This window comes from Trichomycterus rosablanca, chromosome 7 (genome assembly GCF_030014385.1).
Source record: "Trichomycterus rosablanca isolate fTriRos1 chromosome 7, fTriRos1.hap1, whole genome shotgun sequence".
Taxonomy (NCBI): Eukaryota; Metazoa; Chordata; class Actinopteri; order Siluriformes; family Trichomycteridae; genus Trichomycterus; species Trichomycterus rosablanca.
This window is the reverse complement of record NC_085994.1, coordinates 30,265,274-30,281,640: the sequence shown is the minus strand read 5'-3', so window position 1 is coordinate 30,281,640 and position 16,367 is coordinate 30,265,274. Positions and strand designations below refer to the sequence as shown.

At 38.9% G+C, this 16,367-nt stretch overlaps 1 protein-coding gene across 1 annotated transcript in view; it reads right to left on the bottom strand.

The window, feature by feature from the left end:
- Positions 1-16,367, bottom strand: part of ralgps1 (Ral GEF with PH domain and SH3 binding motif 1) — a 189,650-nt gene that overhangs the window by 39,887 nt on the left and 133,396 nt on the right. The window contains exons 8-9 of the mRNA XM_062999211.1: positions 3,351-3,488; positions 2,426-2,519 (exon numbers count right to left, since the gene is read on the bottom strand). Of these exons, the coding sequence (XP_062855281.1) occupies positions 2,426-2,519; positions 3,351-3,488 (232 nt within the window). The remainder of the gene's footprint in view (positions 1-2,425; positions 2,520-3,350; positions 3,489-16,367) is intronic.

Sequence of the window (16,367 nt, the reverse complement as noted above, 5' to 3'; positions counted from 1 at the left end):
CTACACAAAGTCGAGGAATAATGCTGATCAGGGTGTGGCTCTCCGTACACAAAAGCTGATCTGCAATTGAACTCGGCTCATTCAGGTGAAAAGATGCAGTTGGCTACTGCACACATGTCGGAGGGGGCGTGTGTCAGTTCGCTTTCCTCAATTGAGGTGAAAAGCATCCTACCCTTTATATACCCTTTATAAAATCTTTATATTCTGTCACTTTACAGTCTAAAAAAAAACTTTCAGTTATAAGTAAAAATAATATTTTTAACATTTGAACAAAAGGCTGGTCTATATAGCAAGGTGACAAGAATGAAGACTCTCTTGAGTGCTACATTGGTCAGATAAGACAAAGCAAGGCCAAGTGCAGTCTTGAGGAAAACCTGCAGCCCTCTGCTAGAAAGCTGAAAATACCACTGCCAGTTAATGCAGTTATTTTTATTCTCATCAAGCCATTCAGTGACCCTTTCTTAATCTCTTACCATCCGTCTTTGATGAAAGCACTATAATCCTGGAGAAGAATTCTCAGCATGATAGAAATGTTGTTTTATACTGATTCATTTTCCAGATGTTTTAAATAATTTTTATATAAAATATTGAGATCAATTTTGGAATAATTACCTTTTATTCTCAGCTACCTTAAGAACATTATACTTTTTTCTAACATATCACATAATTGCACAAGCACCATTAAACTGTGTTTGTTATAACAAAGTTACCAACCCTATTTAATAATGTCTTTACAACAGATCTAAACACAGATGTCACTTTGATACTTTTTTTACTCAAACACTTGCTTGACAAGTTGAGCTGTGCTTGTGAAAAAGCTCCTGCTATCTGTGTCCCAATAATAAACATTCTTTTCAAGTCGAAGTCCCTGACTCATCCAGCTCAACATTTTATACACTTGAACTATCAACGGTAAATATCACCATTCCTCAGACATTTGATTCAGGTGTTTTAGCCACACTAAGGGTGTGTTCGAAAACCTAGTGAGCTGCCTTGCTGTCTTACTGCTTACATAGGCAGCTGCCTAAGTAGAGAGGATTGTAATAAGTCATCGACTTATAAGGCAGGTTATTCAAACCTACTACTTAGAAAGCAATTACACCAATTCGATCAGTTACTAACACAGTTAGCCTCATACCATTCAAACCAATGGTGTGGGGTGGCACAGCGCTCTAGCATGTCAACTAACATCTCCCTTAGTGTACCAAAAATGGTTAAATTTGCTGACAAACCCGAATTTGCAAATAAATGACATTTGTGCAAGTTTATACAAGTTGAAAATCAATAACAATTTATTTACATTTGAAAATAACTCGTGAGACTCAAAATAACACTTCAAGGGTTAAGAATCGGTGTGGTGTCTCCGTAAAGACCATCTATGTGCAAAGACTGAGAAGAAACAGGGACAAGAGGACAAACACAGTACACACACACACACACACTAAGTCCATAGCAATCACAACACACACCAGAAATTCGAATGCAGAATTAATATGGTCATCAAGTCTGACTTTCCATTTCATACTCAACTCTATAACAAATACTACACTATCAACTCGTTCGTTTCTCTGCACCGTCTTCCGATGCTCACTCGTTCTTGAGTCAAAATAACGTTGAAATATTAAGATACCTTAGTAGTGAGGATATTAAGGTATCTAGGATTTCAAACAGCCTCATTCTCGGGAGCATGCGTAGGATGATGTAAAATGCTGTCTATGTAGAGAGCTTCTTAGGTTTTCGAACACACCCTAGGTCATACTCGCTAAAAGGTGCAGGAAAATAATTACAAATTTTATAAAATAAATTAGATGCTTTCGACTTAGTGAAATATTGCAGATGTACTTACATTATCCACAAATAGATATGAATACATCTTCTAATGACTGAGTACTGATTAGGCCAGTTGCCATCGCTACAATGTGTATAAGATAAATAATAGAAAAGGTAGTACAGTATTTTGGGGAACACCCTTTCCTGTTGCAGCATGACTGTCATGGAAAGACAGTTTGATAAGTTTGGTGAAAAGGTATTCCAATAGCTCACACATAGCCCTGATCGCAACCCTCTAAACACCTTGGCGCCTGGCCTAAAACAATGCTTTTTAGACTAAATGGGCATGACTTCCCACAGACACACTAAAATCTTGTGCAAAGCCACAAAGCTAGGGAAGGGAAGTGGACTCCATATGAATGCACTGTAGAATGCACTGTATAGAATAAAACAAGCTCATGACTAGGTGTTTACTTACTTTTAGCAAAATAGTGCACACGCCACAAAGCATGGTAGAATGTCAACTGCTTCATTTGAGCTTAAAGTGCCTTTTTCTTAGTCACTTGCCTGTAAATAAAGCCCTGCTTAATGTCTTTTTTAGTACAATTCAGTTCTTTTTATACATCTAAAGTTCTGTACATATAGTACAACTTACGTGTAATTGTCATCCTCCACAAACTTCTGCAGTTCCTCAATGTAGCGCACTGACATCAGGTACTTCTGTACATGTGGTAATGTCATCAAGTAATCTATGGAAAAAGTAAAAGAAATACAAAACTATATGACTGTTTGATTATAAGTACTAAATCAATCACTATGATGTAACAGTTTGATAAGATTTATTTATGTAGAGCTTATAAAAGTTTGTAAACCCCTTTAAATTACTAGATTTCTGCATTACTAACAGAGTGTGACCCAATCTTGTATTTAGTATGCAGAAAATACGCATTTCACAGATAAGAGCAGCTCCAGTATAATATTATGCATATGTTCAAACGTGAGTTTAGCCTAATCCTGTGTAATGCAGCATCTGTCAGCATTATACAGCACACATTGTCACAGCACACAAGCTGTGAGTGCGGTTTTCTTTAACAGATTTGCACAGTTTATACATTTTATTGCTGCTATTTACTGTTACTGCTACATTTTTAATGATAACTATTGTTTTAATTGGAAATATTTTACCTTTTTTGTTTTGAAACAAGTCTTTATCAGTTATTTGATGCACAAACTAAACAAAAATGATGTAATATTTTAGAGCAGCAACATATTCTGTTAATACTGCCATGTCACAATTGTTTAAGAAATTCAAAGTAAACCAAAGCTTGTTTAAGGAATCAGTCCTGAAATATACTAGAGTGACCTGTTCAGTCTCTAGATTTAAATCCCATAAAAATCTTTGGTGGGATTTAAAGAACACAGTTGCAGAACAAAGCTGTTAAACCTCAAAAAACTGAAGGAATAAACAATGATGATCATCCATTACAAAAAAAACAAAACAAACCAATTCCGTTGTAAAGTTAAATAATGAATATGCATAATAAATTAAACATGTTATTATGCCAGAATGTAGAACTGACCATAATGGCAGGACACCTGAAGGTCAGAGATGACCCGGAGAAGATTGTTCATCTGATTTGTCCTCTGCTCTGTCTCTATAATGCTGTCACTGGCTGGGTAGGCAGAGTCGATGTAGGTCATATCAAACAGATATATGCCTGAAAAAATGAAACAGAAAAAAACAATCTATTTAGATTTTTTAAATATACTGTATTTAAGCTAAAGCTGTTTATAAATACTTTTAAAATCCAGATGTCAACAGTCCTGTGTACACTTAAAACGTTTACTTACTTATACTTTGGGGTAAGCATTTAATGCCAAGTTGTATTTTTATAAGAACGTAAATGTACAGGCAGTATAACAGCTCATCAGGATTGCCTGTGCTCTTTCGGCTTTATACACTGACTAGGCATAACATTATGACCACTGACAGGTAAAGTGAATAACACTGATTATCTCTTCATCACGGCACCTGTTAGTGGGTGGGATATATTAGGCAGCAAGTGAACATTTTATCCCCAAAGTTGATGTGTTAGAAGCAGGACAATAGGCAAGCATAATCCAAAACTGCAGCTCTTGTGGGGTGTTCAGTCATCTATCAAAAGTGGTCCAAGGTAGGAACAGTGGTTAACCGGCGACAAGGTCATGGGTGGCCAAGGCTCATTGATGCACGTGGGGAGCGAAGGCTGGCCCGTGTGGTCCGATCCAACAGACGAGCTACTGTAGCTCAAATTGCTGAAGAAGTTAATGCTGGTTCTGACAAAGTTGTCAGAATACACAGAGCATCACAGTTTGTTGCGTGTAGGGCTGCAAAAGGGGGACCAACACAATATTAGGAAGGTGGTCATAATATTATGCCTAATTGGGGTACTCCCTCTTTAGAAATGTCAACAAAGTTAAATGATGTATAAAATAAATAGTTAATAGGGCACTTAAAATGCAGTATGCAATAAGTGGATAGGCACTGTAGATGACAGCATGGAGAGTAGCAGCAGAATAATAAATACAGTATTATGCACAACCTAATTAAAAGAAAAAGTGCTCTTAAGTAAGTCATTATTCCTCCCATTATTGTGGGTTCAAATGTCACTGGTAGTTTTACTTATAGAATAGTGCTGTAAGGCTGACATTTCAGTCGTCCTTTCATGTGACAAAAATAAACAACTGTAAGAGTGTGAACTTGTGGGCAGACGTTTGTGTGGAGATGGGTGGGTAAAGGGGTTTGAGAGTGGCTGAATTTTGTAAACAACTGAGTGCTTCTATTACCTTTAAATGTCTCGTTTAAGTACACACAATTACATAACATCAAACCTTAAAATACAAATAAAAAACTAGTTATTCCTTCATCACAGCTAATTGGAAAAGTAAAATCCAGCAGTTTAACATGAGGAGAAAGCTGAACGTGCAGTCTCTGGTTGACTAATGGAAAAGATAAATGATAAAACAGTTGTGAAAGAACGTAATAAAACTAAATCCATGAAAAATACAGCTACAGTTTTCAAAATGTTATATAGAACAGAATTCCTTTCTAACGGCTGAAAATAGTTTAACATGTGAGAAAAGCATTTACTTTGATTTAATTTATTTAAGTGGTTAACTAACAAATGAGTCACAAAGCATTAGGGCCTTTTCCTTTTGACATTAGGTGGAGAACATAACCACACAGACAGACATCTACCCACACATACTTACCATAATAAATATTCTTTGAAGACTATAAGACATGCAATAACAAATTAGGATTGCCCTTGACTTTACATAGATCTGATATCTGCAATATTTGTACAAGATTTGGATTTAATAATATAAGTGCACCGGTGATTGGGTTCCCTACTGGAAAAAAAGATGTGGGGAGGCTGTGTACAGAGAAAAAAAAAACTGTGTGCTCACTGTTCAGCACTGGAGGTCAGAACAAAAATTTACTTTCTGCTTCCAAACTTCAGGGAAACATGCCCACCAGAAAAAATACAACTTCCTTTACAAATGGCATCTGTGAAACTGTTTTGTTGCAGAGCAACACAACATTGCAAATGCAGTGTAAACGTAAACGCTAAACACACCCACACACATACACACCACAACTGTATAAGTGGGCAGTTACATTTACACATTGGTCATGTAGGTGTAGCAAGTACTACATCAATAAAAATAGTAATTATTTGAAAAAAGGTTGTATTTTCTTATGTATTCCCTATATCACATTTTGTATTAAAATAAATTAATAAAACACATGTTGTGTGACAAATATACACAGACAAAATTAAGAGGGACCACATACTTTTTCATGGTTTGGATACTGCTTTGTATTTGATTGTCTTTTAGAAATATTTAAGCATCTTGCTTGTTAAACAGAATAGCTCAAAATCCAGACCTTGAACACAACCATGGTCAAACAGATAACCACAACCACCCTTGAAAAGACACTGGAACATTGTTACATTGTGTTCTCTCACCTGCCAGTGCATTGCTGATTATGAAAGCTATCAGTCCAAGTTAGTTACAAACCTTAAGCTTTAAGAAATTTAAAATAAATTATGATTTATTTATATCAGTGTTCTTACAAGAGGGTCATGCATTCAAATCTTCAGTCTGCAGTGTACAGTGTGATTGATATCCATCAGCTGTGATGTATTAATATAAATCCAAGTAATCCGATCACAAGCTCACAGCTTTGCAGATATGGACAGAGCTTTTAGCCTATAAATGCATGGAATATCATGGATTGAAATGGAACCTGCAATAAGGGTTCAGAAGGACAGTGACAAATTTAGTATGTGTCCTTAGAATGGAGGTTTGACATACACTTTTATTTTCTCTGCATACAACTTATATTGCCATTGTTTTCCCTTTCTAATCGCCATGGGTAACATTTTAACACTGCCACTAGACAAATAAACAAAGTGAGGAAAGGCATGTTCTAGTTTTGATTTTAGTTTCTGGTTGACAGAATGAATAAACAACAAAAATTTAACAACAAAAATTTGAACACCAAATAAATGAGTATGCATAACTTTTGAACATGCTGTAATGAGATGTGTTATATATTGTATTTACTCTGTTTCCTTAATTAATCAACCTCTAAACAAATAAAAAAGTCAGGTGTTTTTCTAAACTTTTTTCAATAAAAGTCAAAGTTAACATGTTCATCCATGTGAGGAATCACTTTTATTTATTTATAACCTCACTAAAATTCCACTGGTCTCAATGACATTCATGACATCTAGTAGGGACTAACAGAAAAGCATGTATGCCTTAAATTGAAGATAAATTTAAAACATTAGGCCAGTGCATTAAGGCCAGTATAAGTAAGAATGCTAACTTCTGTCCAAGGTCGAAAGCACAATGTCAGAGAAAATGTTAATTTACACTAGAAGTATTAATACATAATCAATTACTACTTAGAAAATGTAGATTTGCTTAGGGCATGGTTAGGGCAAGGACTGAAGAAGTCACTTGGATGAGTGACGAAACGTATCTCTACACCAAACTTGTGTCCAGATGAACTGATTCAACTTTGTGGATTCCAGGAATACTGCTACAATAGAATGTTACTGGATGTGTACATGGTGTACGTGATAAGAAATGTATCAATTACATTGTATGATGTCCAAAACTCAGTTCTAGACCAGTTCCTGTTAACATTGGAATCTTCCACTGTTCTACAAGGTCACCAATAAGATATATAAGGATGTTTATTTTTCCCCAACGTTATCACATTTACAGAGCATCTGTGTGAGACTCACATGGACAGCCAAAAACGTGTGCATCATTAATTCATGTAAGAGATGCCCGGAGACACCCGGATGCACTGTATGATGATCCACCTCACAAGGTGCAGAAGTTGAAGATCCTGGTATGAAATACCACAGGACTCCTTTAGATGTCTTCTGGAGCTACTGTCTCGACTGGTCATAGCTTTATACTTCCATACAGTTTTATATTACATGGGTTGTAATAATGTTTTGGTTCATCTGTATACATATTCAGGTTTGGCACTTACTGAACCAACTGGTTTGCATGGACAAGTTGGCAGCATTTGCATACACAGAAAAGAATGTTCTTTGGACCAATGAGTGAAAATGAAATGAAATCTTCAGTTTACCACACAGCTTTTTTTGTATGCTACAAATTAGACGAAGCATGTACACATATAGAAGCATTTTGCTAAATCTGGAGTCGAGTGACTGGAATCCTGACCAAAGAAACTGTCATTATACAGCTAGACAATGACCCTAAACATATCTTCAAACTTAAAACCCTTTAAGCCTGAGAATGAAATGGACAGACATGTGGAAGCAACCTATAAAGTGCAACAGATTTGTAGAAATGTCTGCAACAGTGTTGGGAAGATTTTTCTGAACATTATTTGATTTCTGTTTCTTTTATGTGTAAACCAATTTGATTTAATTTCTCCATCGTTAATTGTTTTCAAAGTACATTGAGATATTACTCTACACAAATATTAATGCTGGAAAATGGGGGTGGTCAAAATCTTTGGACCATTAGCCTATGAAAAACCAAGACAATTCTAGCAACAGACAACTGACATTTAATACAGTTCTGTTAGAGATCTGATATAGTTAATAGTGACAGGCTGTTTTATTGCCCAACATTGCTAGCATCCCATGACTGACTAGGAAGTGGATACAGTTATTCATATCCAGAGGGCAAGACTACTCAACTCCCAGCTTCTGGCTACATATAGCTTACAGCATTACATTTTTGGCATTTAGCAGACGCTTTTATCCAAAGTGACTTACAGTACTGTGACAGTGTTTTGTCTAAGCAACTGAGGGTTAAGGGCCTTGCTCAAGAGCCCAACGGTGGCAACCTGGCAGTGGTGGGGCTTGAACCAGCGATCTTTTGATTACTAGTCCAGTACCTTAACCACTGGGCTAAAACTGCCCTATGCATTTAACCACTGCAAGACAAAAATGAAGTGTTACAATGTTTAAATAAAAAATCTGCACAATTAGACGTTTTAGTCAAAATCCCTCAAATCACCTTATAATGTACATCAACATCAGCACCAACATCAAGCCTTTGTCAATTAACACCCAGTTTCATGTTACATGAGCACACAATGGAAACTTATAAAATGTGAGTTTACTGCATTCTTTAGCTAAAAGAAACTACAGAGATAAAAGCCCCTTTTAAATGTTCTTTACACCCCCTTTTAAATGTAGACAAGAAAGGCTGACAAGGGTGCTGAAAGATATGAACTGAGCTCTATAATCATCTGCAGCCAGTGACAAAAGCCTGCACCTATTTCCATTCTTTTGTGAATGGATCTTTTAGTCGTTTGGACTAAAACTAAAACAGCAGAGAGCCTTTCCTGAATATAAAGATGAAGTGAATGGAAACTACCCGGTGCATACGAATTTCTAAGAACAAAAACAGAAAAACTGCAGTAAGCTCACATTCTTTCATGGTTAATGGAAATTATGACAGGCAGGCTTACAGTGGATATAACAACTCAACACATCCCCTTACAATGCCAGATTTTGTGATGTAATAAGACTAAGATGAATAACTTCAGTACTTTTTCCACATTTAATTTGACATACAGTCAAGCCGGAAAGTCTGCACACCCCCTTCACCTTCTCCACGTCTTATTACATTACAGAGTCATTATAATAGATTGAGTTCATTTTTTGTCACATAATTCTACACAAAATAGCCCACAATGACAAAGTCACATCTAGAGTAAACCAGGCGCTGCTCATCAGCTGGCTAATGCCATCCCTACAGTGAAGCATGGCAGTGGCAGCATCATGATGTGGGGATGTTTTTTAGCAGCAGGACCGGGGCGACTAGTCCTGATAGAGGGAAAAATGAATGCAGCTAAGTACACAGAGATCCTTGAAGAAAACCTGCTCCAGAGTGCTCTGGACCTCAGACTGGGGCAAAGGTTTACCTTCCGAAATGACAACGACCTGAAGCACACAGCCAAGAGAACAAAGGAGTGGCTTCGGGGAAAGACTGAATGTCCTTGAATGGCCCAGCCAGAGCCCAGACCTGAATCCAATCGAACATCTGTGGAAGGAGCTGAAAATGGCTGTGTACCGACGCTCCCCATCCAACCTGACGGAGCTTGCAAGGATATGCCAAGAGGAATGGGCAAAAATGTCCAGAAACAAGTGTGCTAAGCTCGTAGCTTCTTTTCTAAGATGGCTTGAAGCTGTAATTGCTGCCAAATGTGCATCAACTAAGTATTAGGCTAAGAGTATGTACAGATCTGTAACCCCTAAATAAACCATTTTTGTCAGTAAAATAAAATTGCATACTTTATAAACCCTGTTTTCTCTTCGTAGTTATTGGTGATTGTGTGTAGATGTTTGAGGCAAAAATTAACTCAATCTATTATAGAATGAGTCTGTAACGTAATAAAACGTGGAGAAGGTGAAAGGGGTGTGCAGACTTTCCGGCTTGACTGTATAATCTGTACAATTCAATTAAAAATCTATCTATCTAAATCTAAAAAGTCTATCAGCACATTACATCTTGACTTGGCAATCTAGGTTCAGTCTGCCCTGCTAAAACACTGTCAAATTAAGAGCATTTTCTGTGCACAGCCCTCTTTAGGTCTGTACAGTTTTTCAGTTGGATTTAGGTCTGGGTTCTGGCTGGGTAATTTCAAAGCATTGATCATTTTCTGGTGAAGCCATTATTTTGTTGATGTGGAGGTATGATTTGGGTCATGCCATGTTGAAAGGTAAAATTCCTCTTTATTTTCAGCATTTTAACAGAGGCCTGAAGGTTAAATTCTAAAAAGTGACTGATATTTTGAACTCTTCATAATTCTTTAATGTTGCTGTAGGCCTCTTGGCAGCCTCTTGGACCAGTTTTCCCTTTCTTTTTTGTCATCAATTTTGGAGGGATTTCCAGTCACGGTTGTGCCTTATTTCATACACTTGTTTATGACTGTCTTTCACTGTGTTCCATGGTATACGTAATGCCTTGAAAATTCTTTGTACCCTTTTCCTGACCTTTCAACAATGAGATCCCTTTGAAGCTTTGTAAGCTATTTCCGGATCACATCTGTTGCTGTAAGATGCAACTAAGTAAATGTCAGGAAAGTCCTACTAGAACAGCTGATTTTTGTATGGGGTTGATCAGAGACACTTGGTAAATTCTGAACACAGCCACATCCATGGTTATAAGAGGGTGTGTGCACTTATGCAACCACACTAAAGTGGGAAGTATTTAGTGTAACCTCCCCTTAGACTTGAGCAATAACAGGAACCTGGCTCTCTCAAATGGAAAGGAATGGAACCATAATTGATGTCACTGCTAACACATGTATTTGTCCTCCTGTTTCATGTCAAAATGACTGCTGTAAAAAAATGTCTACCACATTTGTTCAAGACATGCTTAAGCATTACATAAACATGCTGCATGAGTTTCATTCATTAGAAGCTTGCTAAGATGTAAAAGACCAACTTTCACTCACATAATTCCATTCAAAATGCCAAAGATCATAGAATTTGACAGACATTAAATTATAATTTTGCATTAGCAAGGCCCCTCTCAGAGTGAAATAAACAAAACCAACTGGATACTCAACATCTGGTATTTAAGTTGTAATAAAGAAATGTGAAGAATCAGGTGAGGTCAAGAACAAAAAAGGAAGGCAATGAAAACCTGACATGAAAAATCTGATTCTTAGAGTTTCTCAGAGGTTCTCCTTTATGGACAGGAAGAAGTCCAGCAGGTACCTGGCTCAGCATCTGGCAGCTTCATCAGGATGCCAAGCTGACCTTTCCACAGTCCAAAAAAGCTTGATCAGGAATGGTCGTGAGAACAGGGTAAAAAGGTTAAGATATGCAAAAGCTCAAAAAGATTTGAATGAAAATCAGTGGAATCCAAGTTTAAAATATTTGGGTCCAATAGTCAATAGACAATATGTGAAAAGAAAAGTTGGAGAGAGAGTGTCTGTGATGATCAGTAAAACATGGTGGGGGTGCCCAGGTGGCGCAGCGGGATATTCCGCTAGCACACCAGTGCAGAGATTCTATACTCCTTGGTTATAAATTTGGTGTTGCCACCGGTCGGCTGGGCGTCATCTAGCGGGCATAATTGACAGTGCCTGCAGCAGACACGTTTCTGCTAGGGCGGGATGACCGGACTATGTGCATGCTGTCTTCAAACGCTGTGTAAGGACTAGAGATGCATGAGTACCGATACTAGTATCGGGTATTTGCCAGATACCGCGCTCATTAACTCGTACTTGTACTCGCAAACGAGGCTCCGATACTAAACATCCAATACCGTGTACCTAGTGCACGTTGCTGCGTTAACGCAGGGATTTTCAACCTGTGGGGCGCGAGTGCCTGACCGGGGGGCGTGACATTACGAGATTTTTTTACTTCTAAAACTAAAGCAATTAATTTTTCACCCACGGGAGACAGGTTGAATTATTCTCACTGACCACACTCACAGGCACGTTTAATGTTATTTAGTTCCGTTTGACAAAAAAAAAAAAACTTAAAATAGAGCTAACAGTGAAGATAACCGGTTACAAAAGCAGCGACCGCTGTTATAGGACGTGTTTGTGTTCAATACTCTGTTCAGTGTCGATACAAGTGATTCAGGAGTCGACTCATTTTAAGCACAGCGTAAGTTTCTTTTCTCAGTCATCTCTCCGTTTTTACTGTTATAATGAATGTTGCGGTTGTAAATAAACACCAACTACGTTTATTTGCGTTTATTTATGAACGTTTACGTTAGCTTGTCAGAAGCTTTCTCAATGATGGCTGTGCGGTGTTTTTTTTTTTTTTTCTTTACAATTACTGATGGCAACCCAAGCAACTGTTCCACTGCACTATTTTACACTAAAAACTACACTATTCCATAATGCTCCAGATTGCATCATTCTAAATAGGTATCGGTATCGGTATCGGCGAGTACAAAAATACATGTACTTGTACTCGTACTCGGTTGGGAAAAAATGGTATCGATGCATCCCTAGTAAGGACCCTGATTAGCAGATATAGAGGCACCTGTGCAGAATGCATGGGTGAAACAGTACCGCTGAGGGCGGACAGGGTTCCGCAGGTCGGAGGAGGCGTGAGCAGCAATATACCCACCTCGACTGCAAACAGGGATCCCCCAGCAGCGGAAGACAAATGACTATGCTAAATTGGGAGAAAATGCATAAATAAAACAGAAAAACAACCACTTTTGCAGGAGGCGGGTTCTTATTGAGATTCGTATCACGTCTGGAGAGTCAGCACTGATCTTCAATGTGCAGTCAGCAGAGGTCATACTGCAGCAGTTATAAGGAATTCCTATGGCCCTACCTCCCTCGCACCAGCCAATCGTTGTCTGTGTAGGCACCTGGTTGACCGTTAGCAAACTCGAGATATGGACGAGATATGGAGATATTTACTGTTGCACCACCTAAGTGCAATACATCAATTATATACAGAAAATTACACGCATGCAACTTTGCAGCAACAGTTTAGAGATGGTCCTTTCTTATTCCAGCATGGTCGTGCCCCTGTGCACAAACCAAGGTCTATAAAGACATGAGGAAGAGCTTGGTTTACAGACACTTCAGTGCCCTGCACAGAGCCCAGACCTCAGCCCCAGTGAACTGAAACATTAATTGAGAATTTCTTGACCAACATTGGTGCTCAGCCATACAACTGCTTTTTTTCCCCAATTGTCCTCACAATCTAGTCATATTTACATTTACATTTTCATTTTTGGCATTTAGCAGATGCTTTTATCCAAAGCGACTTACAATTATGACATGAACATGATTTTGAGCAGTTGAGGGTTAAGGGCCCTGCTCAGGGGCCCAACAGTGGCAACTTAGCAGTGGTGGGGCTTGAACCGGCAACCTTCTGAATACTAGTCCAGTACCTTAACCACTGAGCTATCACTGCCCTGTCATATCCAATTACCCGATTGCATTACGCTTCCTCTTTACTGATGCTGATCTCTACCCTGGTTGAAGATAGCCAAGTCCCCCCCCCCACATGTGTGCAGTAGCCGACTGCTTTTCACCTGCACAAGGCGCGTTCATATGCGGATCAGCTTTGTACACGGAGAGACACACCCTGATTAAAGCATTATCCCTCGTCTCTGTGCAGGTGCCATCAATCAGCCAGCAGAGGTCATAATTTCATTAGTTATGAGGTCCCCTACAGCACCCTTCTTCAACAACAGCCAATCGTTGCTCGTGTAGGCCCCCAGCCTGCCGAATGGCTGCGCTGATTTTCAAACCAATGAGTTCGAAATGTCATCTCTGGTGTGCTAGAGTGTTTTACCACCGTGCCACCTAAGCGCCTACAACTGCTTTTTTTTTTACTGAATGGGCACAAATTCCTATGGACATACTTCAAAGTGTTGTGAGTAGCCCTATAAGAAAAGTGATTGAGAAAGATCACACAGTGGTCACACTATTTTAATGCCATTTGTTTTTTTAAATAGGATGTCCAACAAGCTCATGGTAAGCTGTCCAAATACTTTTGACCACACAGTGTATGAGCACAATTACTGTATAAACTTTGCAAGGATTTAATACATTAATTTGAAAAACAAATGTTGGCTTGCTTATAAGAGTTAGAACAACCCTGTAAAACAAGAGCCCACCTCTTTCTGCATTTAAATCAATAGAGGCACTGTTGTTCAGCACTGAAACATAGTGCCAGCTCTGCACATGGCAAACTAATGACAAGTCCCATTAAACCTGGCTCAGCATGATGCATTCAGCTTTCATCTGGGTTTTAATAGTTCTGCTTCAAGTTGTCAGGAACATGTAACATTTATGGGAATATCAGTAAGACAGCAATAAACAGTTACATTAAAAGCTTCACATTGCTTATAGCCCTTATATTTCTGCTGATGCACATGAGTTACTTTTAAAAGCATGACAGAAATAACAATGTCGGAAAAGACTACAACTGCTGTATTGAGAGCTGTAAGAAGTCCATAGGAAATCCAGAATCCTCTGATTTTCCACATTAGTTACAGAAAACATACAAACATTCTGCTCAGCTAATAACACAAAAAGGTTTGTTTGTGTGCAGTGCCTTTTTATTATGTTTATTTCTGCCAAAAGGTACAACTTTAGCAATTAATTTACAGACCATAATGTATTCCAAAAGCATTAAGAAACTTGAGAAGACATGCAGTTATATATACCTTTGTAGTTCTACAATTACTGACTGTAGTCCATCTGTTTCTCGACATACCGTTTTAACCTGTTTTCACCCTGTTCTTCAATGGTCAGGACCCCCACAGGACCACCACAGAGTAGGTATTATTTGGGTGGTGGATCATTCCTAATACTGCAGTGACGCTGACATGGTGGTGGTGTGTTAGTGTGTTGTGCTGGTATGAGTGGATCAGACACAGCAGCGCTGCTGGAGTTTTTAAATACCATGTCCACTCACTCACAGAGACAGTGGTAGCCTAGTGGGTAGAGCTTTGGGCTATCAACCGGAAGATTGGCGGTTCAAATCCAGGCTCTGCTATGCAGCCACTGTTGGGTCCTTGAGCAAGACCCCTAACCCTCTCTGCTCCAGGGGCGCCGTAAGATGGCTGACCCTGCGCTCTGACCCCAGCTTCCAAACAAGCTGGGATATGCAAAGAAAGAATTTCATTGTACTGTATATGTATATATGACAAATAAAGTATATCTTCTTCTTCTTCTTCTTTCTCACTGTCCACTCTATTAGACACTTCTACCTGGTTGGTGCACTTTCTAGATGTGAAGTCAGAGACGATCGGTCATCTATTGCTGGTGTTTGAGTTGGTCATCTTCTAGACCTTCATCAGTGGTCACAGGACGCTGCCCACAAAGCGCTGTTGGCTGGATATTTTTGGTTGGTGGACTATTCTCAGTCCAGCAGTGACAGTGATGTGTTTCAAAACCCCAGCAGCGCTGCTGTGTCTTATCCACTCTTACCAGCACAACACACACTAACACACCACCACCATGCCAGTGTCACTGCTGTGCTGAGAATGACCCACCACCTAAATAATACCTGCTCTGTGGTGGTCCTGTGGGGGTCCTGACCATTAAAGAACAGCATAAAAACGGGCTAACAAATCATGCAGAGAAACAGATGGACTACAGTCAGTAATTGTAGAACTACAAAGTGCTTCTATATGGAAAGTGAAGCTGATAAAATGGACAGTAAGTGTAGAAACAAGGAGGTGGTTTTAATGTTATGGCTGATCTGTGTATTCGGAGATGAGTGGTTGTTGTTCATAGGGTAGGATGAGCCAGATAGGGACTCCTCATAATGGAGCGAATTACAACCTCTGCTGGCTGGTTGATGGCGTCTGCTCAGAGTCGAGGAATAATGCTGATCAGGGTGTGGCTTTTGGTGCACAAAGTGCACACGTGTCGGCATATGAACTCGCCTCGTACAGGTGAAAAGATGCAGTCTGCTACTGCACACGTGTCGGAGGGGGCGTGTGACAGTCTCGCTCTCCTCAATCAGGGCGGGGGTCAGCTCCAGTGGAGAGGAAGCATAACACAATTGGGTAAAAATTGGACGCGCTAAAATTTGGGAGAAAAGGGATTTAAAAAAAACTAAACATATGGAACAGCAGAAATCTTCGTCCTCTCATGAGGACAGCAAAGAAAAAACCCTATGTTACTGATGATAAAATGAAAATGTTTGCTGCTGCACAAACTGGCAACCTGGGGTGAAATATATTCCACATCAAAATTTGTAAAAAAAAAAAAAATACAGCATGGAAAATGCAAATAATAAAACACACATTCTTACATTTACTTTTATTTCATTGCAGACAAGATGAACCTGAGATATTTCATGTTTTGTCTGGTCAACTTCATTTCATTTATTAATACACATCCATTCCTGCATTTCAGGCCTGCAACACATTCCAAAAAAGTTGGTACAGTAAAGCATTTACCACTTTGTAATGTTGCCATTCCTTTTCACCACAGACGACAAAAGACGTTTTGGCACCGAGGATACCAAGTGATTTAGTGTTTCAGCTTTTATTTTGTCCCCATTCTTCCTGCAAACACGTCTTAAGATGTGCAACAG